We start from the raw sequence: 26,938 nt of genomic DNA on the forward strand, positions 1-26,938 counted from the left end.
TGCTTTCTCTTTCAAGCGAATAAACACTATGCCTCTACTCTGAGCTTTTGCTCATAATTCACCGAGTACTTTTGGAGCTGTCATTGAATAAATAATAGCTGAATATCTGGCTGCCTTCTCTTTCATACGTGAGCAAGTTCCCTATAACTCCAGTGATATGAATAAAGTGACTCATATATCACTGTTGTGTCACAAGGGAGTTAGCCTTAGAGACAGGAAAATCAGTAGGAGTCCATGCCTTGAGTGAATTGTAAAGATTATGCCTTGGTAATGTTACTCATCTTGAGTAAGTCAGTCCCTTACTGCACACATAAAAAGTCTGCTTCATTAAGGAAAGTAGAATCTAACACTGAGTTAAAAGCCTTAGGATTTGGCCTAGTATTTTTAACTTTTTATTTGGCACTGTAACGGAACAGTATGTGCTACTTGTTCTAATGCAATAAATACCAAAAATTGTTTTGTTGTATTCTTGTAGTTACCCAGCTCGTATTGTGCAATAAACTGTAAAAGTATTTTTAAAACAATATGGTGTTAATAAAGGCCATATTAATTGGACTCTCTGTGAGTTTTCTTTTAAATTCATTGTACACTGCCTATTTTCAACACCGTATTTATGTACCAGCAAGTAGAAAAGATTTTTAGAAGCTGGTATTTTAATAAAACTTCAGAAATGTTTATGGTGCATTCTTACACTTCTGATAAGTTCTACAAAAAAACCATGGTTTTAGTCTCATAAACTGCTCACATAGACATAAGGAAAACATCCGCAATAATAAGAGAAGATTAACCAGGAATTGCCAGTTACCCATGTAGTATTCATGAACAAGGGGATATTTGGCTGTACAGAATATTAATAAAATTTAAACATATCCCACACGATATGTAAGTTTTACTGAAGGCAGAAAGTTGAGGGGATTCAGAAAATCATAATGTATGGGCTCGGTATGTGTACGGGCCTATCCACATTCAATCTTTGTACCTACCAAAATATAGGTGTTGGTAGAACATGAGGATATATTACTGTGTTTATACCTAATTAAGTTAGGCAGATTTAACAGAGGACCTGTTACTACACTTCTCAGTGTTGATTAGCCACCAGCTGATGTCACTAGGAAAAAACTTACCTTGCTAATCAACAGTTATTTGTCATGGACTTTTCTTAAAACTTTCCATCAAGCCATCTTCATACTCTCGATTGTCATAGGCAAGGTCCGGGACTAGCCAAACTAATCTAGCATGGTGATTTCTGTGTTCCCATGAACAATGACAATTTATGTTGATAAGTCTCTGGAGTTCCCACTTTCTGCATGTGGTCTTCCTTAACATTCTCATTGGAAGGCACACTCTACATTTTTCAGTTACTTTCTAGTCATCCATGTTCCTTCACATGAGAAAGATTCCACTTTCGGCATGTTTTATGTTGATCACTGAGCTTAGAAGAGTTTTTATAACTCAGAGGATGTGATACCAGTTTGTATCCACTTGGGTAAAGCCCATTTTGTGCTCAAACCGACCTTCCGATCTCCACTGGAGAGACTAGTAGGCCAGCCAAGGATAATCTTTTCGTGGAGGCTGGTTCGGTTTTCTACAGTACAGGGAAGGCAGGCTGGAAGGGCACAGCTCTCTGATTCCCCAGCTCCTCCAGTCATACACATACCTGACCACGTACCAGCCAAAGGTTGGAGCCGGTGAGCGGAGTCCCACTGCGTTCTCCTCCCCACCCCCCCCACCCCCCCACCCCGTCAGCGTGACTCTCCACCTTTCCCAGTACCATGTCCTGAGGGAAGGCAGCCTAAAGATGGGTGAGGGCCTCTGGGTGAGGAGGCCACCTACACCACCTTTACTGCAGTTGAGTTTCATCTGGCCAGTTTGCAACTATAGCCAAGAATGGGGCTTTGTGTGTACCACCCACGCTCCTGCATTTTGTAACTTTACAACGGCTGTGGAAGATACTCCAAATATTAGCTGCAGAAGTAGTAACTTCAGCACAGGAAGATTTGTCATCAACTGCAGCTAACACCTCTGTGTTAGACTAGGACAATGAACGTAATAGAAAATCATGTTGTAATTAGATCTGGTTTTGAACAAAAGACAAATTATTTATTTCTTTCTTCAAATGAAGCATAACACTAAGGTATAAAGGGAGTATAAATAACATCTGATTGTGCTCCTAAGCTCCATGCTATAACTTTCTTGCAATGACATCCTTCAACAAATTAACTACATCATTACTGTTAAGTATTAATTGCACAAAACAGATACACAAAATATATAATGAGCTAGAAAGAGGACAACATTCTTCCATTATGACAAACAACTGTAACAAGAAATGGAAAAAAACCCAATAGATCTAGGCTTACACAGATGGCAACACTGAGAGTTTTAAGTCCTCTCCTTGAACACATTACATGTGATAAATAATATGCAAAATATTTAAAGAATTTTATTGTTGCTTACAGAAGATACTTAGCAAGCAAAGAGACAGTAGCAATCACTGCCTCATGTCTCATATCCCCATCATTCAATGCAAATTTTTACATTTCATGCAATAATCCTGAGCTTATTTTCAGTAACATTGAAATGTCATCTATATTAATTACCAAATACATACAGAGCCCAGCTATGGGGTCTATTGTATTATTAAGGCATGAAAAAAGAATAACAGTTTATTAACTCTGAATGCCACAAATACAGCACAGCAGTTTGAAGGCTCAAAAAAGCTCAGAAAGTACCAGTGGTTTCTGTGCCAAGGTCCTCCCAGAAGATGACTGTGAATCATCAGCTCCTGAAAAGGTACAGAATCAAATCCTGGCCTTGCTGACATCAGGGAGTTTTGCCATTGCCTTGACTGCTGGACCAAGCTTCAGAGCTAGCAGGAGTGACTCAGACTCCTCTTCATATCCCCAAAAAACTGACAAACTTCCTCTCACTCAAGTCAAGTATGAATTTAAAAAACAATACCTACATATTGTTTTCGTAATTAGTATTTTAAGTCTATGGAAAGGTTCCATTCATTATACGGTATGGCAATTAATAAAAAGCCTTTTCAGAAAAAGCTTGTTTGTTAGTCTGATTTATTAGTACGTTAAAAGAAGGGGAAGTATCATGAAAAGAACCTCTGCCAAGTCTATGCTCTATTTATAAATTACTTTTAATTTTAAAATGAAAGACTTTGGTAAGCCAAACCAAGGATATGTGATGCAATTCTAGTCTCCATGGTTCAATGGCTCTTCTCAAAGACAAAGAGCACTGCAGCCCTGTCCAGTCAGCAAGTGAAGAACTCATCATCTGCATAAATTGTAAGGGGCTACTAGTACCTGGATGGTGAAGTTCTTCACATAGTTTCTGTTTCAGATTTAAGAAGTTCTTGCAAAATGCCCTGTGGTGAGCCAGGGTATTCCAGTTCAGTTAACTAAGCCATTGAAACCAAGGCCAAATTGGTGGTAAGACTTACTTCATACTTACAATTGCATTATGTCCCACACCGGGAACTAAAACAGCAGATGACCTCCTCTAACTCTGCTGCTGCTATTGCCTGCCCCTTATGTAGATATTTGCCTAGTTGAGCTCAGAGTTTACAGACCCAGTAGCCTTATCCTTCATCTACAGGTGGCCCACGATCTGCCGTGGGAAGAACCATGGTATGCAAGAGGGACAAACTCTTCCATGAGCCTTTGTGCATACTTCTTTCCGTGCCTGCACCCCTTGCACACACAAGCCACCCCTTGACAAAGATGGTGTTGTCCAATTCTGTCACTGCAAGGCTCTGAAAACTTCACAGATGCACAAATCCAACTTAACTAATTTCATCTAAAACACCAAGTTATAATATTGAAAAAATGGTTTGTCACAATAAATGATTCAGGAAACTCATTACTGTCTCATTTGAGATAGGAGGAGAAAAAAGGTTCTTGATATTAGTTACTGGGTTAGAATTTGCGTGGTTTTTGGTTAACTTTGACTAATAAAGGCGGCTAAGGCTATAAATTGGTACTGTTTCATTTATAAATATTCACTTTATTTCTATTCTCTTCTAAAAAAAGTGTTAAGGAAAAAGGTGGCCAGAAGGATTACACATGTTGTAAATTGTAATTTGGTTGTTAGGCTGTAAAAACCAAACACATAAGTGAAGTTGAGCACAGTGTAAGAAAAAGCCAGTTTTTAATTAACAACTTATTTACAAGTTCATAAAATCAACTGAACTGGAGTAGATGTTCTGTGTTTGTCACCAATATTTTATTTTTACTGGTAACTTGCGCGCTTTATAGTAGAAGAACAAAAAGAAAATAAAGTTCACTATGTACAGCCTTTGTATAGGCTACTTGACTATACACAAGGCATAGTGATCATAACACAACCTAGTCTTCATAATAATTTGTGCACAAAAAGACACCAATCAGACATTATGTGAACATTACAGTGAAATGACATCACAAGTCCAGTGAAAACTCAGCATAATACAAAACACATTGATCTACTGCAAATGACATCCTTTAAAACAATAAGCCTTTGTTCAGTAGTAACTTAACCAGAGTCTGATGCAGAGATTTGTTGTGTAGTTATAAGTCTTTTAAGTGAAGCAACCTCTGCAGATAAGTTTGCTATGCCCTGCTTCAAATACAGGTTCTCTGACTCAGAGACATTGTAGATATTGTCTTTTATTTCAACAACTCCAGTTTTGCAACCACTCTGAATTTTTACATTGAGTTCCTTCTGATGCCAGAGTTCTGGTTTAAGTGACCAGTCTTGGATGTTAGTCACTTGAACCGAGAAAGGAGTGTGAGAAGAATGCACCAAGTTTTGTGCACCATGTTTTTCAAGCTCAAAATGTCTTTTTGAGGACATGTCAATGGGTGATGACAATTTCTGTGTTGCGTCATAGTCATTATCCATTGCTTCCACTTTAACTTGCATGGCTTTGGCTTTTATTCGAAGCTTGTGAGGCAAAGCTGAAGAATTCACTTCTGGAACTTTAACTGTTGCATGAACATTTTTATGTTCAACTGGGGAATGGATTGGACCCTTAGGAACCTGCTGTTCATCTTCTCCATCAGATGACTTTCCAACTACACCATCATCAGTTTCTGACGTTCTGGGGGAGTTACTGGAGGACCTATTAACTTGCAAGAGAGGAGGAGAATGTGAGTACACGTTAAAGGTAGCTCCCATGTAGTTTGGATATATGGATGCTTTATATGAACCTCTGTCATCTCTTGGCTCTCTCTCTAATTCCATGGGCTCCTGTTTTATAATCTGGAACTTATTTTCAGGACTTCTGCAGTTGCTTTGTATACGACTCGGTTGAGTATGCTCTACGGATGATATTTCAGACACATCGGACATTGAGCTTTGAGGAGAATGTTTAATGACAGAAATACAACTGCTACCAACTATAGATGGTTCATGTTCATCTACAAATGAGTTAATATTTGATTTGGAACTCTGATAGTCTTGGAAATACACAGTTGTTGAGCTACTGAGTTTCTGTATCTCTTGGGCATAGGCGGCAGAACTGATTAAACCAAACTTTAGCTTCAACGAAAGCAGCTCCGCCTTCAAAGTGGCATTCTCCTCTCCCAGTGCAATTAGTTTGTTCTCTAAGACAAGGTCATTCAGTCGTCGTTTTTCACGAGATCTTTTGGCAGCTTCATTATTTTTTCGCCTTTTCTCCCAATACATAGCATCTTTCTTTTCATCTGGAATGAATTCTCGCTTTCTCCGGCAAGCTGAAGATTTGCTTTTTCCACTACTTGCTTCAGTAAGTAGTATATCTTCATTTGTAGACAATTCTTCAGACACTTCTGCTAAAGTAGACTTAAGTACCATGATTTTGTCCACATTGCTACTTGTGTCAACAGGTCCGTGTTCCTTTTTAAGGGTCTGCATTTTTCTCAGCTGCATCAGAAACAGTTTGTAGTAGATCTACAGTGAGCAACAGAGCAAGCTATTTCCCCTGTACTTCTCACTCCACAACTTGATAAATACAGTAATTTTAAATCCACACACATTCTTCCTTTTTTTTCATATTCTCAGAAGTGTCTAGAACCAATTTTCTTGGCAGAGGCAATGGGAATCTTCTTAAAAACCTGGAGTGAATAGAGAATTTGATTACTATTTAGGAATTGCTGGTTCAGGACATGCAAAAGTAGCTTTGATAAAAAGCTTAGACTAGCATTTAGTTCATTAAACCTGCTGTAATATGAAGACCGCTGAACACTGAAACAACTGATATTCTAAGCTTTATGATACCTAGGTAGCAGATTTGCTTCCAAAACAAATACAGTATGATCCAAGGAAAAATCAAGTTAAAAATATTTGAGTTTTGATCCTACAGTAATGTTGTCACAGAACTTTCCATGATATCACTGACCAACCTAAACCTCCAACACCTAACACTGCAGGACACCAGGCATGTTGATGAGCAGCACTGGAAAGTATCTTGTTCTTCCACATTAAAGCATCTCTTCTGAAAACAGCTGTGGTATGTGACTTAGAAATGCTGTATATTTGGATCCTTCATGGATTAAAAATAACATAAGCTGATTTAGAGAAGCTGGAGTGCTTTCTATTGTCTTAAAATAACAGCACTATCCATTAAAGCTATTAAAGATTTAATTATTGTTTTTGCATCCTATAAAAAATATATACATATATATCTACATACAAATGTTTATACACACACATGGAATTTTAAAATGCCTTTTTGATCAATTATATCAATTCAAACTAGTAAATGCACACACATAATTTGGGCAAATACCTAACTATTAAATAATATTGACAGGAAAAAAAAATGTATTATGTAATTTTTTTCTTGTCTCCTACAAAGAAAACTTTAAAATCAGTATTGAAAAATACATTAGAGAAATAACATTTAATTAATAATTTACATTTGAAAAATAGTCTTATTACATCAAAGTAAAGTTTAATACCATTGAGGCATATGCACCTTTAGAAAACAGCGTTTGCATTAACGTGGAAGTTTAGACCTGAAAGTCTTACCATTAACAAAGGAAAACTAGCTTAACCTTTAGCTTCAGACATTTTAATCACTAAATTTGAACTTAGCATTTAAATTGGCCTTTGTTTTATTTAGTCCCTCTCAATGCAAAAATACTTTATTCTCATAAGATCATTTGGTCTTGATCTGAGATATAGCTTCTCCGTATCTCATTTTCCACAATCAGTCATGTTCCTGGTAAAATAAATGTAGTATGCCAAGTGCTTTTATAGAACTGACTATCGAGTCAGCAATGATTCTTGCCTGTGTAACAAAAAAAAAAATCAGCCACTTCAGATTAATGTCACTGTTTATTGGGAATGTTTTTACAATGACTAATGAAACTAATTTTAACATTATCAGTTGGGAAAGTTATAAAAGAATTAATGAATTGTATTCTGCCAGTTTCTCTTGTCCTTTCCAGAAGGCAAAGAGGAGTGAGTGATGTAATAACAATTAAGCAGGGTCATAAAGACTCAGGTTTCAAGCTGGGTTCTGTTCCATCAAACCATGCCAACTCTTCTGTCATGAAAAATTAACACATTTAATAGAACAGCTAAGTAGAATTTCCTAAAACCCGTGGTTAATTACTGACATGTAACTATTTGTCTTCGATAATACAGCCTTAATGGAAAATAGAGTTAGAAGCCAGCCACACCAAAGACAGCATCTAACTTTTTAGTGCAAAAGCAGCACCACAAATTGCCATGTTTGTAAAGGAGAAATGTATCTCTAATATACAAGCAATTACATAGTTAGATCCTGATCCAAAACTCAAAGTGGAGTCAAAGGGAGTTTTCTGTCAAGTTAAATAGGAGCTGGATCAGGTTTAAAAACAAAAATAAGCCCCACAACAAAGCATCAAGTTTGTCCAAACATTCAGTGTAATTTGATTTGCTGAAGAAGCTGTATAGCCATTCTGTCCATTTCACTGCTACATGTAATCAGTGGTTTAATTAATATGCATACCATTTAAAATCTAGTGCAACCCAATACTTAAAAAAAATCATTGTTGCACACACAGAATTTAAAAATAAAAAAAAAAGACAAAGCCACCTGAATTTTTGTGGCATTTGTAGAATATTCAGTCTCTGTAACATGACTTACGTTAAAAGAAGAAAAATACTGGGATTTTATTTCATTATCCTGTAGCATTGGGAATGCACAGCTATTGATCCATAATTGTCTTCATATACTACAATCACTGTATTCACTTGTATTATTAACAACTTCTGTGTTTCTGAGGAAACGCATACACCTTCTATGGCACACAGCAGGAAGCAGTATAACATGTACTGAATACCTATGAAATCATCACTTGTCTTTTAGTATGCATCTCAGCCAACTCTCACTGAAGTCAAAAGGGTTCAAAAAAGGGTTCAAAACAACTTTTGTGAAATTTCAGAGCCTTACCAATACAGAGGTCTTACTGAATTTAGCACTGCTAGAGAGCTACACTCAAACCCAAATAAAAATATTTGTTCTCTTAGAAAAGGGATACCAATATGCATACATCATGATTTTCTACATATTTATCTGCCATATACCCTGGAACATCTACACTTACTCGAAACAGTAGCAACAGCAAGGAAGTACTTATAAACATAGGATTTGCGCATATTTTAGAAGAAAGAAACTATACCTACACAGATTTAATACAACTTTTTTCCTGTTATATTTCAATCTTCCATTTCCACACGATACAGAAGCAATATGTTTAGTCTTGAACAAGACTGTTTCAGGATAGGAACTATAGCTTTGTGTCTATCTGTATGGTCTCCAGCTCAAAGTGATCCCACTTTGGTGTTTGTCCAACACTGTGATCTAGGAAAAATACTAATGATTATAATAATGATAAGAAGAAGCAGCAGCAAAAAGTTGTTGATTTGGGTTTTTTTTCCTAAAGGAATGTAGACTAATGGCATAGTCCATCAGTATGACCATCTGTGTATCAGTAAAAATTCAACTGGGGGTCCAAACATAATCTCCTGCAGCCTAACACTGGCACTGAGCTGCACTTAACAACCCAACAGCCTGCAGAGTTCATGTCCCTTGTTCCACGGGACTTCTGCAGTTTGGGCCATTCCAGTGCACAAACTGCTCACTGTAGCACTGATAACTCCTGTTTTGGCCAGTTTCCCTCCTGTACACATTGTTCCTGGCACAAATAGACAGAACGTAAGTAGCATGCTTAGCTACATGTATTAGCTACAGCAAATATTAAGTGTGTATCAAAACAACCGTGTTTTTGCATGCAGTATTCAACTTTGTCCTCTGCCAGAGTCCATCAGTAAAGCTGTCAAGATAGACGTGTAACCCACTGACATAGTCTTAGTGGATTGCTATTTATGTAGTCAGTTCTAATGCCATTACTTCAGTGAACTAACAAAACAACAACAGATCTTTAGCTCTTTCCACATCTTCCTTGAAGACTTTTATCATGGTAACTGGAATTGCTGCTTTACAAACAGGAGTCAAAGCCCTTGTTTATTAATACTTCTCCATGTGGATTAGCCCAATGCTGAGTCTGTAAACAAATTAAATTCCATCTGATGATAATGGCAAAATGCCTTCAATGAAACCAGCCATTTCACTTCACTTGCATTTTATAATTCCACTGGAAAACATCAGTATTTACACATAAATTAATGAACTGTAATGATTCCTCTGACTATATTTCAAATTCCAATATTTTCCCTTATGATTAATTTTTCAATTGCTTTATCACTCCCTCATAAAGTGTTATAAAACCAACATTTAATACTGCCTTACATTAGTCACTGTTAAAGATTTTTTTTTTTTTAGGTTGGTTGATGTTAATGGCATTGAGTGCCAATTCAACAATGTAATAACACTCGACCCTATTAACTTAATTACAGACCCAGTCTTGCTCCCACAGCAATTTTGCCATTGGCTTCAATAGAAGCAGGGTACAATCCCAGATCCAAGTATTAATGAGACTGTTGTATAGAACTCATGCTATTGAAGCAAGAAATCATGTATGCACAAATCATGAAAAAGTTAATTTATCCATGGACTTCAAAAAATACTTAAGTGATCTGATTGTGTCAAAATAGTACATTAAGGAGCTGATCCTGGGGATTTGTGTATTCACACTGTAATAATTGAAATGTTTCAAAAGGTTGAAGGACAGGGCCACAATCTTTCCTCTCTCTCTCCTGTGTAATTTAATTACATAAGTCATTTCTGCTTTAGAGAATATGTACATGGGGAGGCCCATGTGCATGTTTCCCCATAGAGTAACTGTGTATTATTATTTGTATTTAGCAAAGTAATTCATGCTATCTCCAGCATAATTTTTCAAACATATCCTAGAATGACATAACTAATTGTTTAATTCTCTTGCTCCAACATTCTGTTAGTGATTCTATGAAACTAAATGAAATCCCATATCTAGCAGTTGGGTGCTCAAACACAATGCACTTCTGTATCAGCATGTGTCCAAAAAATTTCTCTCAGTCCTTCAAAAATGTAAGAAAATAACGGCCAAGTACAACTTCTTGTTTTAAAAAAGAACCACGCTCTATCACCATCACCACTATATGACAAACCATAGAAAAACAATAAAAGCTCTTACTGATATGTGATTGCGCATATTCTTAGCTGTTGTCGTCCATGTTTTGCACAGGTATCAGTAATTATATTACTGCTATTATAGTCTGTCACAGGTTATCTATTTTGAAAATCTGTCTACATACCAGAAGAGCTGGTGTAGAACCTGCTCATAGGTACCAAAATGACCAGTTTGCATTGCAAACTTCGAAAAACTTAATAATATAGTTTGCACTTTATCTTCAAAGTGTTCTAAAAACAGTTGCTATCTGTCTCGAGACTTTTATGTGGTACAGAAAAAAAAATCATCCTCATTGCACACGGGACAGGAGGCTGAGCTTAAGCTTAGATGGTGAATACACAGCCTGCCTAAACACTGCTGAAATACTTTGGACCCACTCTACCTCTACTGCTTTTCACAGACAAAAATTATGCCATGAAATTCTGCACCTCTCAGGTCTGTCATAATTCAGAAATCCTCTCCAACAGAGGATGTGGCCCCATTCCAACCTCCACTGAAATCCTTCAACATACTTTTTCTTGCCTTTTATCTATCACCGTTAGTAAAATTATGTTCCTGTTGAAGAAAAGCTTTAATGCTGGCTCCACTGGAAGAGTGAGATTATGCCTAGGATACATTTGCAGGCAAGAGGGTCTACACAAGGTAGATCAAATGAAGTTCAAACCTTCTGGAAAAAAACTAGGTGACTGCATTTTATGCTATGATGGACAGGTTATTCATGGTCACAAAGGGGAAAAGCATTTACAATACAAATGTTACCACAGTTGCACTCAAAGACCATGAATCCATTACAACAGCATGGAGCAATGCAGAACTCTTGATCCTGTACATAGTTCCCTTTTCTTACAACTTCACAGGCATCTTAAGTGCTTACAGTTTCAGGATCAATGTGTAATTAGGTCAGTGGAACACTGATGATGATAGCTTTGTACAAGATGACCCATTTTTGCTAAAACGTTGATCATCTTATTGAAAGAAAAAAATGGGAGATGTCTACACAATATAGTCCACTGGGAACACCAAAAATCATTTATTACAACACTTTTCAATCAAATATAAAAGAAATGAATAAGATCGTCAATGGAACTTGGAACACTATTGCACCTTCATATGACCCACCTCCAAGCTGTACCCAGAAAGTTGATGTCATATGTAATTTTTACAAAAGGCTTTCATTGTTAGGAAAATTACTTAAGTTACTGTTTATCTTAATAACTACAAATTAACTCATTAAAGTACAGCCTGCTTCCCAAAGGTAAATTACACAAATTATGCAAATAAAATTATTATTTGGAGAGCACGAAACATATGTCAAAGGTAGCTGTTGCTCAAAAAGGTCAGCCAAGGTTAATAGGTGCAAATTTGACCTATATTTTCTTCCATTTCCTTAGGAAGACAGTATGATTCTATCAGATCTGTTCAATTTTTCCAAAACAAGCTGTTTACTGCTCTGATTTAAGGAGGAGGGAAACAAAATCTAAGAATATTACTCAAAGCGCCAGGAAAAACTTTAAAACTGAGAAGCAAAGGAAATGTATATATAACTTGCATAAATATTTAATTACATATATATATCTAGTATGTATATATAAATCATGCCATTTAAAATATCACATCACTTTCCAGTATTTTTAATTAAACCCCAATAGAAACAATAGTACTGTAACTTCAGTAACCATGACAGTATGCTTCTCCTCATTTCAATAGCTACTTGACAGCAGGAAAAACTAGACCACAAAAAGCTATAACCTAATAGTAACAGTGTTCTGGAAATACGACCTCTGCCTTCCCCTAGTTAAGAACTATAAAAAAAACCCAAAATCAAATGTGAATTATTCTGACAACAAATGGCTTTCTATTATTGAACTGTGTTCTTAAAATGCCAAGCATGGACCAGACCTTCAGCTGACCTAAATTTATATAGCGCTATTTAAAGGCAGCAGAATTATGTCAATTAATCCCAGCTGATGCTCTAAACATGCATCTTGTTATATAACAACTAAAGTACAAATATGTAAAACAAACACCGCCTGTAAAATGTTCGTATCTACCACTTACTGCGAACAGAACAGAGAAACAGCAATCTTTAGAGCTCAAATTCTGTGAGATGGTCCAGGCAGGAAGACCACTGCCCATGCTGAGCACCATTTTCTGTATTGGGTTGCATTCCACTTGCAAGAGGAGGTCTTGCAGCACTGGCACTTATACTGCTAACTGCTGTGCAGCCACCTCTGTGGCAAAAACTGGTTAAGTATGCAAATACTTCAGGACAGACTGAAAATTACACCAAGATGGAGCAACTCAAGAAATGGAAAAAACCCTATCTTAAATAAGGCATTATTTCTGATAGAAGATAGATTTGTGTAATATCTGTAACCAGATTCAGCCTCATAGTATGCAAATTTGGACATGGATCAATTCAACATGTGAATTAGGAAAAAAACAGGATATCTAAGGAGGCCTTAATAATAATTCATTTCAGATCTACCTTTTAATACAAGAAGTTTTTAAGAATGTTGCTTCTATCATATTTTGAGTCAAGTCCAAGTGTGCCCTTTCTTACACAATCTTATTTTTGACAGTCATGCTTAGCATCCATATTAGACAGTTACATATACCTTGTTTAAAAAAAAAATCAGGTTTTTTAAAAATTATTTTCAAACACTGTAAAATACTGTAACACAGAAATAACTGTCATTTTCTTTCAGAATAGACTGCAGGAATTGGCCATCTATTTGCATTTTTTTTCTATTACATATCCTAAGCACATTTATATCTCATAACTGGCTGTAATGATCATGGCAAGGTCACCTAGAAGAGTCAATTAAGCTGATGAGTCAGATACATTGCTTAACAGTGTGTAATAAGACTCAAACAGAGGATTTTATTGTTCATATTATTGCATCATAGTGATGTTATAACAGCAGCGAGATCACTGTCTGGAAAAAACTATTGCATAAGGATAGTTTGCATAACTATTTGTTAAAATAAGTCAATTTAAAATGAGCTAAAGGTTTATTTTATCTATGAGTTTTATTTCAAGATAAAGGATTGAAAAAAAGCAGCATTGTACTGATATCTTTCACAGACTCTGTTTAGACTTTCTTGCAGTAAAAAGAATGTCTGTATGTTCTACAAATTTCGGCCAAAGCATGGCAAATACTGTTCGTTCTTAGGATGAGATAAGCTCTGAGGAGGTCATGTAAGTTCATATTGCTCATGGGAAGACTAAGCTTTTTGACACCTTTCAGATCAGTTCCTTTAAAAAAAAAAAAAAACAAACCAAAAAACAACACAGCAGAAACTTGAGGCTTTGAAGTCAAATCCAGGAAGCTGCGTATTTTAAAAGCTAGTTAAGAGCCCTTTGGAGAATAAGATGAGTTGAAAATATAAAGTAAATAAAAATGGAAAGTAGAGGCAGATCATTCTAAAGAGTGTTAGCGCTTCAACAGTCAAAGACATCTGTAACGTGAGAACTTTTATAACAATAAGTGTTAGTGCCAATGACATTAAGGATCTTTATTCAGTAATCCTTGAACTCTTTGGTTTAAATCAGGTCTTTGAGCCAAAACCCAAATCCTTACTCATTCAAGTTTCCCATCAAAGTCAACATTTTGATTGAATAAGGACTGTAAAAGTGATGCACATAGCAACATTTTAAACGAGGCTCTGGATTGAATTAATTACTGAGGAGGGCAAAGATGACTCAAAGTAGGTTACATACACAGGAGCGCACACAATGAAACTGAATGCAATCATTCAAGTTACAAGAAAAAAAAAAAAAAAAGGGGTTGTTTTTAACACAACAGTAACTCCAAGACAGCTTCATGATCAAAGCTGCACTTGACCCCAACAATCAAGTAGCAGAAAAGTTTTTGCACGTTATCAATATCACATTTTTAAAATACTTTGCTGCTGCTACCACCTATGGCAGGTATACCGAACATAAAGACAGTGGCTGGGGTACTCAGTTTGGACTTTTGGTCCAAAAACTTGGACTTTTGGAGGTTTTGGTCACAAGCACAGCGATGTTGGTTTCGCCTACTTAGAGGACCGACCGCTTTAGTCACACACAAAAATCACCTCACCTTGAAAACCAAGTTATCACCAGCAACTTTCAAGCTATGCTCCCGTCGAGGACAGAGCACAAGCTGACCCCAAAGTACGGGACATCCAGCCACGGCTTTTGCCACTGCAACGCCGAAGTGACTTGGCAAAATAACAGAATTGGGCAATGGCCATTTTTTTTTGTCGTTGTTGTTGTTGTTCGTTACGTAAGGAGAAAGCTGAAAATACTCGGGTCGCGGGAGTGGGGGGTGTGCTAGGCTATCTCGTGCCTACCTGCGAGCCGTACCCCTCCCGCGGGGCGGGGAGGCAGGCGGCAGCGCGGGGAGGGCCCCTTTGTCTGGCGCTCCCTGCCTGCAGGCGACGGTGGGACAAGGGGGGAGGCGGGCGGGGGGCTGGGGTGGGGACGCTCCGCGGGGCCGAGCTGCGGGGAGGCGGCGGACGCCGCCTCCCCGCAGCTCGGCCCCGCACCGCGCCCGCCACAAAGGCTGCCCGGCTCGGCCCGGCGGCCCCCTACGTGACCGGCGGCTCATGGCGCCCGGCCCGCTCCCCTCAGCACGGCCCCGCGCTATCAGCCCGCCGCCCCCCACCCACCCGCCCGCCGTCGCCGCCGCCCCAGCCCAGAACAAAGGGCTGAGGGGGAGCGCCAGCGCCCCCAGCCCTCGCTCGCCCGCCGCCGCGCGGCCGCCGCGCCCCAACGGCCACCAACGGCTCCCAACGGCCGCTGGGGAGACGGCGACCCCCGCGCGCGGCGCGGCGCAAGCCTGAGGGGAAGGCGGCCGCGGGATCGGGCTCCGCGTACCGGCTCCGCTCCCCGCCGGGTCTGTCACACTGACCTACTTGCCGTGCTGGCGGCTGTCCCCGGTGCCCGGCTCCGCTGCCCCCGGGAGCCGGCAGCACCTGGTCCCCCGCCCGCCGCGGCCCGTCAGGGCACGGGCGGGACGGCTCTACCTCTCCCCTCCGGCGCGGCTGACATCTCCTAAACGCCTTCCTCCCTTAAACTAGACGTTCCCTGGGTTTTTTTTCCCTCCTTTTTTTTTTTTTTAAAAAAAACCCAGCAAGTGAAAGCCCGTACCGGAGAGATGGCTCAGCGTCTGGGCGAAACGCCTTCCTAAAAATACAGCCTTATCAAAACGTCTCTGAAGGCGTGGAGTTAAAAATCCGAGCAAATGGCCTCGAACGTCTACGCGCACAGCTCTGGAGAAAAGACCAGAAATAGCACATGAAGCCACAATTGCTAAAATGCGATGGGGCTAAATATAGACCAACACAAATCCCGTTTTAAGGCACCCGGCACGCAGCCGGCGAGCGCGCCTTGCCTCCCCACTTACCCAGTTGTCTACTTCCCTTATTAGACGCACTTTAACAAAATCTGTTACAGTTACGGGTTTGGGGGGCTTTTTTCAGGGCGAGATTGTCCTAGTTTCTTTGTAGCGAGATTATAAAATCGCATAATTAGCTCCCTCTTCCCAGCCCGGCTGCCAGCAAATTCTGTGGTTACATAATGCAACATTTCCAGGAACTATTATGCGATGGGTCCCGCAGCGCCTGAAAAACAGCGACAAAAGTGACGAAAGGGGCTGAGGCAAGCGCAGCCCCGCACGGCGCGGGGACAGGGGCCGGGCCGCTGCCATTAATCCCGCTTGCCCGCGGGCAACATCCCCCCGCGCCGCCTGAAGAGGGGGGGTCTCGCCGGCAGGCTCCGGCGGCACGCAACTCCCGGTGGTTTTGGGGCCGAGGCGCGGCTGGCGCCCGGGACCCAGCCCTCCGCTCCCCGGCGGCCGCCGCGGCTGCCCGCTCCCCGGCGGCACATTATGCAACGCGGGAGAGCGGCTCCGGCGGCGCTGCCCCGGTCTCGCTGTGGGGAGAAGCGGGGGGCAGTGCGGCACGCCGGGAATGAGCACACCCCGCCAGGGAAAGCCTTCGGCGGACATCTCCCAGGCTGCCTCCCGCGCCGCCACCCCTCCGCCGAGCCGCCCGCCAGCGCGCAGAGCCGGCCCGCCCGACGGACCCCTCCCCGCCCGGCGGCAGCCGGAGCCGGCGGGGCTCGCGTTATGTAACAGCCGCCCCCAGCCGAGGCGAGGCGCGGCGGGCGCCGCAGCCCGGGCGGACACCCTTAACTTCAGACCCGCGCACCGCTCCGCGCACGTACGCGCGCCTTCCTACCTGCAGCGCACCGCGGGGCGCCGAGCATCCCCCGCCCTGCGCCGCGCCGGGCCGGGCCGCGGGCGAGAAGAGGCCAGGCCAGGCGAGGCGAGGCGAGAACAGGCGGGCGGTGGCGTGATGGGGTGCCGTGCCGTGCCGCGCCGCGCCGCGCTGTGCAGGCAGCAGCGGAGCGGCCGGGCGGGAGCGTGCGGCGGCGGCGGCGGCGCGGAGGGATGTGTGTTAGTAGGTCAGGGCTGCGCGGCGCGGGGCTCATAGCCCGCATGCCAGCCGCGCCGCGCCGTGACTGGCGGCGGCGCCGCCCCAATCGGCGCAGGGCGCTGCCGGAGGACGGCCAATGGGAACGGCCGGGGGCGGGGCGGGGCGGGGCGCGGGGCGGTGTGTGGTACAGTAGGTCTGTGTGCTGGCGATTGCATAACCGACGGCGGGGCGGGGGGCGGCGCGGGGGGGGGAGGGGGGAGAGCGGCGCGAGGGGCGCCGGCACTTACGTAACCGCCGCGGCGCCCCGCGGCAGCGCGCGGGGGGGCGCTCGCCACGCGCAGCCTCCGCAGGGGCGCAGCGCCGCGGGACCGCACCCCCTCCCCGGCAACGGCGGGGGCTGAGCGCCGGCGCTGCCGAGGGAAGCGGAGCGCGGCGAGGCTCTCGCGGCCGGACCGCTGCCTCCGTGCGTGGCGTCATCAGACTGTATCTGCATGGCGTGTAAAAAGCAAACCCTCGGCCCCGGCGGGAGCGTTGTCGTCTCGGAGCAGTTGCACAAGCCCCGGGAGCCGTGCTCCTGAGGCACGTACCTGCCACCTAGCCACGCATACGGGTAATCCGCCGGTGGATCGCGCTTCGGCGGCGACTCCCGGAACACAGTAATGACCGCCGTAAAAGGGAGGAGGAAGATAGCGGGGGGAAGGAGCCCGCTGACGGCGGCCGGGCCCCGCGCTGGGCGTGCTCCCTGCCGGTACGCCGCTTGGCGCTTCGTGCCGCGGGCTGCGAGGCTTGCCCGGCGCGGCGCGGCCGCTGCTGGCCTCCACTGATCGTCACGGGTGAAGGACTTTGACAGTATTTCTTCCGCCGGCTTCGTCCCTGCCTTCATCCCTGAGGCGGCAGCGCTGAAATGCTGCTCAAAGGCGGGGACGCGTTTTGGAGAAACTCGCCCACGCTGCCCCTTCGCCCCCTCGGGGCGATCCCCCCCCGCCCCGGCGCCGAGGGCCGCTGCCGGCGGTCCCACCTCTCCCGCACCTCCAAGCGCTACTTCTCTCCGCAGGGCATTGCGAAGAGCGGAGATTCACTGGTGCTGGTTTGACCCCTGTTTAACCTCCGTTTTAGAAAATGACACATGGCCAGCAAGAAATCCAATTCTCCTCTCGGAATGTGTTTGAATGTACACACGTTTGATTAAGCGTGCGATATGTATCTTCCTCATTTTTTTCCTCGCAGAAGGTTTGTCACTCCCTCTCTTTTTCCCTTCACAAGTAAAATTTATGGAGACAACAGAAAATTGTCTTTATTAAATCCTAGTTCCAGAACATAAATGATTCCTGACTTCCTTCTGTTAAACACTCTTACCAAAATAGCACAGTCCTCACTAACATAGCCCTGTTATATTACTCTGTCATCCCGTATTTATATGTCAACAGAGATAGCCCTCTGGAGCAAAGCAAACCTAACAGAAAGCAAATTCAGACACCAGAAGAGTTCAGTGAATACTTTTCAGTTTATCTCAGCCCTCAATCTTTTATCATGCTTACCCATACCATCCCTCCACAATAAATCTAAGTGCCTTGAATTCATTTCTATGTATCTCCCTAGATTATTTATTATGCAAGTCGAATAACGTCTACTCGCACTGATTTTTCCCCCCTTCCCTCCCTGTTCCTCCATATATAGCATATGGAGCCTCGTTAATGGTAACAGACTATGGAGCCCACCATGACTAGAAAGAGGACTCAAAAGCAGCCCAAGTCCAAGAGATCGACCATTGCCTTCATCTGGGGGCTGCACGGTCAATTTTTTTGCCGTGCTTCCGCTTGCCAGTGGATGCACATACATACGAAGACAGTCGGCATGCTACTGGAAATGTCAGGCGTGAGCTCCAGCAATGAGCTTGAAGACCTGCTTGCTCATAAATATTGGTGGTCTACTTAAGGTCTTAGGCACACTGGAGAACCCATGCGAAGAAACTTGTGCAGCACACAATATGTCCCGTACCATGCGTACTGTACTACCACAATGCACTGAGAATCCCCAGGACTGTCAAAAACTAAAGCAAATCCCAAAACTTCCAGCGATTTTTTAAATGGAAAGGCACATGCCATTTTCACCATGGAAAATATTTGTGATGAATCCTGGGCATATACTTTTAACTTTAAATCTCGTATCTAGAAAAAATAAATGCAGTAACTCAAATCTGCCTTCATAACTTAGATTCTTGAAATATAGCAAGAAGTCTCCAAGGCAATAATATCCTTCCTACGTGGGTGGACAGTCCTGGAAATAATATTCCAGATGGAGTTTGGTCGCCTATTTGCTTATATGTTTGTCACTAATTATAATCAGCCATAAAACCAGACCTGATCTTTCTCCCAGATTCGTAACAAAGATAATTTCTATATTTCACGTTACTTCTACTCTGTGGACGTCAGGAGAGTCAAAACCTTCTACAGCAAAATCTATTCTTACTCTCCAATCCTTACAGTGGGTGCTTAGTAAATCCAAGGATAAGTTGAGATAGAGGGCTGAATGCTGATGTGGCTCAAGGAGCATATTCATCATTTTTCCTCCTCTCCTGAGGTACAGAAAAAAATAGCACGGATGAAAGCCATAGCTAGCATTCTGCACAAAGGGAGTCCAAGGCTTTCGGGAAAACTCTAAAAAGAGAATCTTTCTATGATTATCCACCTCTGCTGATTTTCCTACTGGAGGGATGAAGTAGGTCATGAAGATCTTTAGATAAATTCTCAGCTGACTCTAGCATGGTAGGATTTAAACTTGCTTTTGGATGGCATGATATTAACTTCAACTCCTTTAGATTCGTCTGTATTTATTACTGCATGACTTAAACGCTCTTAACGCTACCTCTGATTTTGGCTTAATGAGTATTGCTGAGCCTACACTGAGTCATAGTACTACATAGAGGGTCTAGAAAAGGGGCATTTGAGAAGTAATTGCCAAAAATATAACAGAAAGTAATGTCTGTCATCTCTAACATTGGTTGACCCCTTTGCATTCACTTGTGTCCATGCCTTTTGGGCTTTCTGTAAGATAAGCTTTAAGTATGACCCAGCCTGAAATTCAGAATCAGTTGAAATCGACAGTAAAAGTCCCAGTGCCTCCAAAGAGGAAAGGCTTTAATTCCTCACCTTTATTACAGTCCACATACAGTACAACATAATAATTGAAATAACATATAGTTTGAGGCAAAATAAGAATAAAATACTTTTTAAGATTATGATCTATTAAACATACTGTAATGATTTTTATAGATGTGTGTGTATATATATGTACACACACACACACACACACACACACACTGGAATTAACTGAAGATATGGCGACTTCTGCTATAATCCTTGGTTTCCTTGCATTACATTCTTTGTATCTGTAGGAGGTTTACTACATAGCAATGCAATCACAGAAAACTATATTCACCACTGGTTTTGTATATTTAATGTGATCACTGCTCAAAAATGTTTAATACTAACCAAGTCCTCCAGGGCTTCCTGCTCAAGATGAGTAGTAGTGAAAGTTCCATAAAATAGATGATATTGTGATTTTATAAAGATCAAAGCCAGAAATAAAATACATTAAAGAAAAAGGCAAGTCATTTGACTACAGTTCAAAGTATTAATCAAAATATTTCCATGCATCTGGGAACATTTGTGGAAACTGTACTGGAAAAATATTTGTGCTGTAATGTACTCTTGCTAAAAGCAAACCCAAGAGAAATAGATGTTCACATTGTAACTTAGGCAGACATAAGTGAGGCAATGTTTACTGGAGCTGTTAAATGTGAAGAAACACCAAAAATTGCACAATAAGTGCATGGACTAAATAAAGAAAATTTACATGATACTTTTGCACTGCAACAGCCAACTTAAGATTGATGGGTCATTCATAACCTTCACATGACATGAAATGCAAAAGCAAACTCAATGACTATGAATGGCTTCCACATTCTCAAGCAGAGCTACAATGTAAAACACAAAAGTAAGAAGGTTATGATGTTCAAATATTTTAGATGAGACTAAAAGCAAACAAAATTGTCCTGTTTCTTGGGACACAGATAGCAATTCTGCCTGCAGGGCCACTAGCACATTACTCTACTTGGATTTAGAGACAATCTAGAGAACAGCAGTATCTTCAGGACTGAAGGAAGTATCTGATTTTACCTGAATATTTTAAACACAAAGAGGAGAAGTCTTTCCAAAAAGGTTCTTTTAATTAATGAACACATATGCTGCTAATGCATATAATGCTGCTGTTACTGAAACTCTGAGGTAGTGCTGCCAATACTGTGGAAAGTAAAAACATGTATCGCCATTCATTTTCAAGATTAAACTAAAAAAAAAATCACTGGAAAGCCCTCAAGAATGTGAAAATGTGCCATTTTATGAAGTGTATAGTATGTATATAGAAAGCGGGAAATGCTATGAATATCCCTGAAAAAAAAAAAAAAAAGGATGAGTCCTAGCTTCCCTCTACGTATGACTGAGCAGCAGACATGATGAGTAGGAAATCTGGAGCGCATCACATAAAAGTACTGGAGAAAGCAGCAGGCACCCTGCAGTGACTGAGAAGGCAAGGCACACCTTACACCCACGCACGTTTGAAAGGAAGGGGGAGATGACACACAGGTAGGGAGGTCAGCAATTTCTCATGGCCAACAGCACAGGAGGGAGACAAGTGACGTTGCAGTGCCACTGGGAACAGCTGTTTTCAGCCTGTGGTGAAACGAGCTCACCAGGCAGCACGCTAAGTTCCAGCTTCACGGCACCTTGCTCAGAGGTTGCCAAGGACCAGGGAGGTTTGAAATGTGTAGTTACTCAGAGCTGCCTCGCTGCTGACATCTGAATCATTGCAATTAAATGGATAGGCCAATAATTTGCAGGATTTCGGATGTGAAGTGATGATTTCTTGAGAAGAAGTAAGACCATCTCTACTAGAGAGGGCCCGAAAGTCCCTCATGTCCAGAGGCTCTCCTAGTCTACAGCGACTGAAGCAATTGCTGACAGGTTCTAGTCTAAAGCCCCTGCAAATGAAGCTTTCTGACACAGAAGCAAAAAAACCCACCACCAAGCAAACAAACAACCCCCCCCCACATTTTCCCTTTAAGACAGTTTTCTGTCCACATGGATATGAGCAATCTTATCTCCAAAACAAAATAAAATCGTCTTGCATAAAAGTTACCCAAATGACAGAGTTAACACAAGCCTGATTCAGTTAGTCATCTAAATGAGATTACTCAAAAATGATGATACAAGTCAAAAACTTCACCGCCTGGTCTCCAGCAGAGCCAAGACAAGGGAAAATCAAAACTCTTAGGCAGAGTTTTTTAGATATGACCTAACCCTATTCACCACTACTTTTCCAGTCATCTACTTTTCTGCTTCATTTGTCACACTCCAAGGTGAGAGATGTGTAAAGAAACCAGTGGGATGTTTTTTTGCAGTCATTTCTTATATACATTTGAGACTTGGTCTTGCCATTTAATCTTTGTTCACATTAGTCATCCCACTGACTCTGATGATTTACATTTGTGAGTAATCCTTACTTACGTGACAGCACTAAATCTATAAGAAATGTACCTCACTTGATTTTCACAAAACTGTTTGGAAGTCTAATATGCTTGACCACTGAAGGCAGACAGACACTGAGGACAGACATTTTTCTATGACGTTGTGTTTTGAGGAATGATGCTGAGAGCAAGCACTGCATGATGGATTTTTACAGCCACCATAACAACTAAGAATAGTAAAATACGTATTAAAATACTGAGCAGTTGGCTCTCCTATGACAGTAATTATCAGTGAGTCATTTGTTGAAGCCACTATGCTTTGCAAAATAGTTGGAAATGTGTTCTATTGAAGTGAAAATTGAGTAGTAAACTTAAAGACATCAAGAGCTATAAAAAGTTTGTCACACAGCAATGATTAGCAGAAAGACAAGAAGAAGCCTTTGTTCTGTGCAGGGGATGTCTGTGCTACTGTTTTACGGTTATTGTAGGTTAAAGCTGTGCAAGCACTGGGCAGGCTAATTATAGCCTTGTGAGAGAATGGAGAATGGAGTCGTAGACCCTCACACTCAAGGACTGTAGAGAGTCTGGAAAACACCCTTAGCAGGGGTCACTGAAAAGCATACTCCTGGTTGTTCAACAGCCATTGTTGCTCGGACTGCATCATTTAAAGTCAGGCAGATTACTTAGTTCAAACTTTTGCTCCTGGAACTCTCTGCTCAGCTACTCGGTAACCTTGGAGGACTAGAAATAGCATTGCCATCATTCCTTTTCACCCTTAACATGCTCAGAAGACTAAAGTTTTTCCTTCTGTACATGAAGCAGGGAGGTGTCCTTCTTGCAGATGAGTCCAACTGGGACCTAGAGATGTGAGAAACTGGGACTCTTCTACTCAAGTCCAGAGCAGGGCTTTGTCTGATAGATATTTGGAAAAATCTCTACCAGCCACCGCTGCTATAAACCCCTGTTGCACTGGTGGCTTCCTAACTATTGGACATCAGAATTCTAAAATTGGCATGCAGGAGGATCTAATATGCAGGAAAACAGTTAAAAAATCACCAGAGCAGACACAAAGAGCAAAAGTGACCTTGCATTTTATAGCATAGCCATCAGGACATTCACCATGGGAGAAGGGTATCTGTGTTTCACTACTTACTTCAAGGACAGTTCATGCATTGAGAGGGCTGGACCCAACCCTGAAGAACATCCTGTGTTATCTGGGATAAATAGATAGCCATCATGGATTTGTGCAAACATGTTGTATTCATTCTGCCCTGAACCACCTTGATTCCCTCATTGAGTACCACATGCAAAAAACTACTTATTAGCTAGCTCAAAATTAGTTCTTTAAAAATAAGTATGATGGAGACTTACACAATAATGTGTACATAGTTTTCTTCATTGTGTTTCATGCAAGAAACAGATGGCAAATGCAAAAAAGATCTGAATGTAGTAAGAGGGTGAGGTTGGAGAATATGTAGTCCAATGAAGCCAGTAAGACTCAGCAGCCTGTAAATAATGCTGTTTCAGAGGTATCTTATCTGTTAATGCCTGTGCCTTTCCTTTAGATAGGAGATGGAAGTCTAGTCTGTTAATCTATTTCAACTACCATACTCTTGTTCTTCATGCATAAACACCAATCCCTCAACAATATTCAGTACAGATCTCTTAAGTTAGAACAGGTAGACATGGATAAAATCTATTGTGAAATTAAACTGGAACTAGAGAAAAGGAAATCCTGATTTAGTGTTCTATATACCTATGCGGTGGCAACACTTAAAGAGTTACAAGTATCTTCTCTCCAGAAAAATTAATTCATTTATGACTTCAGAGCTGCTGCTAACACAAGTCATAGCAACACAGGAAAACATTAAGCTTGACTGTAATCCTGTTTTTACATTTAGCTGTCTGAAGCACAGGGCAAAGGTTTGAAATAATGCAGTAAGTTGAGTAATTGTTTAAAAAGCCTGCAGTGTTAGTGGCAAGCTAGCTTTACATAGTATCGCTAGCCATCCAGTATTCCAGTGAAATATTATGTTAGACCAACTACAGAAATTATTTGAATTAACTCTAAAAGCTGCGCTGTGGCAGGCCAAGAAGGAATGGGGCAACAAACTAAAGAGATGGAGGTTTTTTCCCTGCCATCCCATTATTATCGCCTGCACATAGCACACACCCTTGCAAGCCACCCAACCTCCCTTTGGAACATGGTGGAATCTGTTTTTTATGTCTGCTAGTGATGACACATGCTATAGGAAAATTTTCTCGAGATTTGTTAAGTTAGCTTCTGTGGTGCCTTTCCTCACGTTCAAACAGAGAAAGAGACACCAGATAGGGAGAAAGACATTGCTGAGGAGAGTTGGTGTTTGCCCAGGGGCAAAACCTGATGTAGCTGCATGGGTTTGTGTTTGAGGTGTGAAACACGAGCTGTGAACTTCTTACCAAGCAGTGAGAGAACCATGGTCCAGAATTAGGTCAAGGGGACCAGGCTTGCACTGCTGGTGATGAGGAGTACAAAATGAACTGGAAAATAAATATTCTTTCAAATGTCCCCAGAAAAAATCTGAGGAAAATAAGGGTTGAATGAAGCAAGACTTCCTGAGGGTATTTAACAGAGAGTAAACATGGAAAGAGTAAGAGATTGTTTCTTTTTCTAGGCCTAATCCCAAATGCTCTTCATGCAATTGGTGAAAATAAGCCCAGAATTTGTCTCCATAGTCCCTGTAAGTTCTAAGGACAAGGCTATGTTTTTAATTTGATTTTACTTGTGTTTGGCTCAAAACATGTGTGAGAAGAATGTTATTTCCTTGGTACAAATAGTCTTCTCAAACATGAGCCTTTTCCCTTTTAAACTGAATATATGTCTAGAAGGCACAAAACACACCATCTTAAGCTATATGAGCTTGGGAAGACAGTTTTGATACAAAAGTCAGCTAAGTGGTAGTTGATGCAGCTGTAGTCCTGCCTAATGTCCCTAAGCTAAACTCTGCTTGGGCTAATTAGCCATAAACGGATGTCGTCACTTCTCAGAAGAATAAGCATGGACAATTCCTTCCAGACTGACATATTATTCTCTAACAGAAAGCTGGTTTAGTTTTCTGTCAGCAGTTCTCATGGAGCTGAGCTGGTGTCAGTTCCAGTGATCAGTAACAGGAATGAAGTAAAATGGTCAAGAACACTTTTCATCCAAATCCCCAATCTGCCATTTTTGTTTATTGTTCCTCTGATAGTATTCTTAGAATAAAATCTGTTCCCTCATAGAACAGAAAGAAAGCAATAAAACCTACTAAAAAGAAAAGTTAAAGAAATGTTTAGCGAGACCATTTTCTCAGCCACAGGTGCTCAGCCCTCATTCCTACCCCAGGCCATGGATGACCTGCTCGCACAATTTGTGAACTGTTTTCCTGGGGAAAACTTGGGATCAAGCAGGCAGCAGGCAATGGGGAGCTGAGTAATCTGAGACATGACAGAAGCCCACTACTACCCACCAGCTTTTGTGGAGATCCTTCATGTCCTCTCCCATTACATGACAAGAGCACATCCTTTGAAGGATGAAGGAGACAGTAAGAGGCCCCAAAGTTGCAAATAAAGGTAGACTACCACTTCCAGAATGCCTCACCCAATATATGTCCTATTCCCTTTTAGTTCCTGAGTTGTTCTTGAGAAAAAAAGAAGACTGGTAGGGACAGGTTGGTTGAATTGCCACTAACACTTGGGATGTTTCTTGCAGCAATCGCAGACCTGTGCAGCATAGCAGGTGCATGGTGAGTCATCTGCTGCTTGGAAGAACTTGGTCTACTGTCCACATGCAATGCAGCCACGCTGCAGTACACATCAGTAAGCTGGGCTTGGTACAAGCCCACCATATGACAAAAAAGGGGCTCTGCTGCTCTGTCCTCCTCAGCACAGAAAGAAGTTAAACTGAGCCTAGAGGAAAAAAAGGTTGAAACACTTCTTTGCATACACAGACACTTCGATTGATAGGAGCCTTCAGGTAATTGAGCCAATTGAGTGCTCCCCTCCTCAATGGGTGTTGGATCCAGAAATGGAACTCCCCCAAAATAGGGTCAGTTGCAGGACTAACCAGGGCAAAAGGAAATGGATATTTTGCTGTCCTTGCAGCTTTACTCCTCCTCTCCCCTCATCTACTGCTCCCGTTACAGAATTCCCAGGCAAGCATCTTTCTTGCCCTTCTCAGGGCAGGCAACCGTGGTCTCGCCTGCCTTTAAGGCTGATAACCAGTCTAGTTTTGTGATGGACAGCCTGCAAGCCCAGGGTCCCCCAGCGCCGAGGCAGTTTGTTCAACAGGCTGCCCTAGCACTGGGAAGTCTGAAGGCCTGTCATTTTGTCTCCCCAGCAGACTGCTGGGCAGACTGCTAAGGAGCTGGGTTGG

At 42.0% G+C, this 26,938-nt stretch overlaps 1 protein-coding gene across 6 annotated transcripts; it reads right to left on the reverse strand.

The window, feature by feature from the left end:
* Positions 1-4,214: 4,214 nt before the first annotated feature.
* Positions 4,215-17,114, reverse strand: NFIL3 (nuclear factor, interleukin 3 regulated). 6 transcript variants are annotated; one of them, XM_072859661.1, is made up of 5 exons: positions 16,827-17,114; positions 15,992-16,208; positions 15,736-15,857; positions 8,647-8,824; positions 4,215-6,086 (listed from the first exon to the last, which is right to left on the reverse strand). In XM_072859661.1, the coding sequence occupies exon 5, from the start codon at positions 5,899-5,901 to the stop codon at positions 4,525-4,527; it is 1,377 nt and encodes a 458-aa protein (XP_072715762.1). In that variant the 5' UTR covers positions 5,902-6,086; positions 8,647-8,824; positions 15,736-15,857; positions 15,992-16,208; positions 16,827-17,114; the 3' UTR covers positions 4,215-4,524. The 6 variants fall into 6 exon arrangements, with proteins under 6 accessions (XP_072715762.1, XP_072715761.1, XP_072715760.1 ...); XM_072859660.1 differs by lacking the exon at positions 15,992-16,208; XM_072859659.1 differs by lacking the exon at positions 8,647-8,824.
* Between the last annotated feature and the right edge of the window lie 9,824 nt (positions 17,115-26,938).

The sequence above is a fragment of the Ciconia boyciana genome, chromosome 4 (genome assembly GCF_034638445.1).
Source record: "Ciconia boyciana chromosome 4, ASM3463844v1, whole genome shotgun sequence".
NCBI lineage: Eukaryota > Metazoa > Chordata > Aves > Ciconiiformes > Ciconiidae > Ciconia > Ciconia boyciana.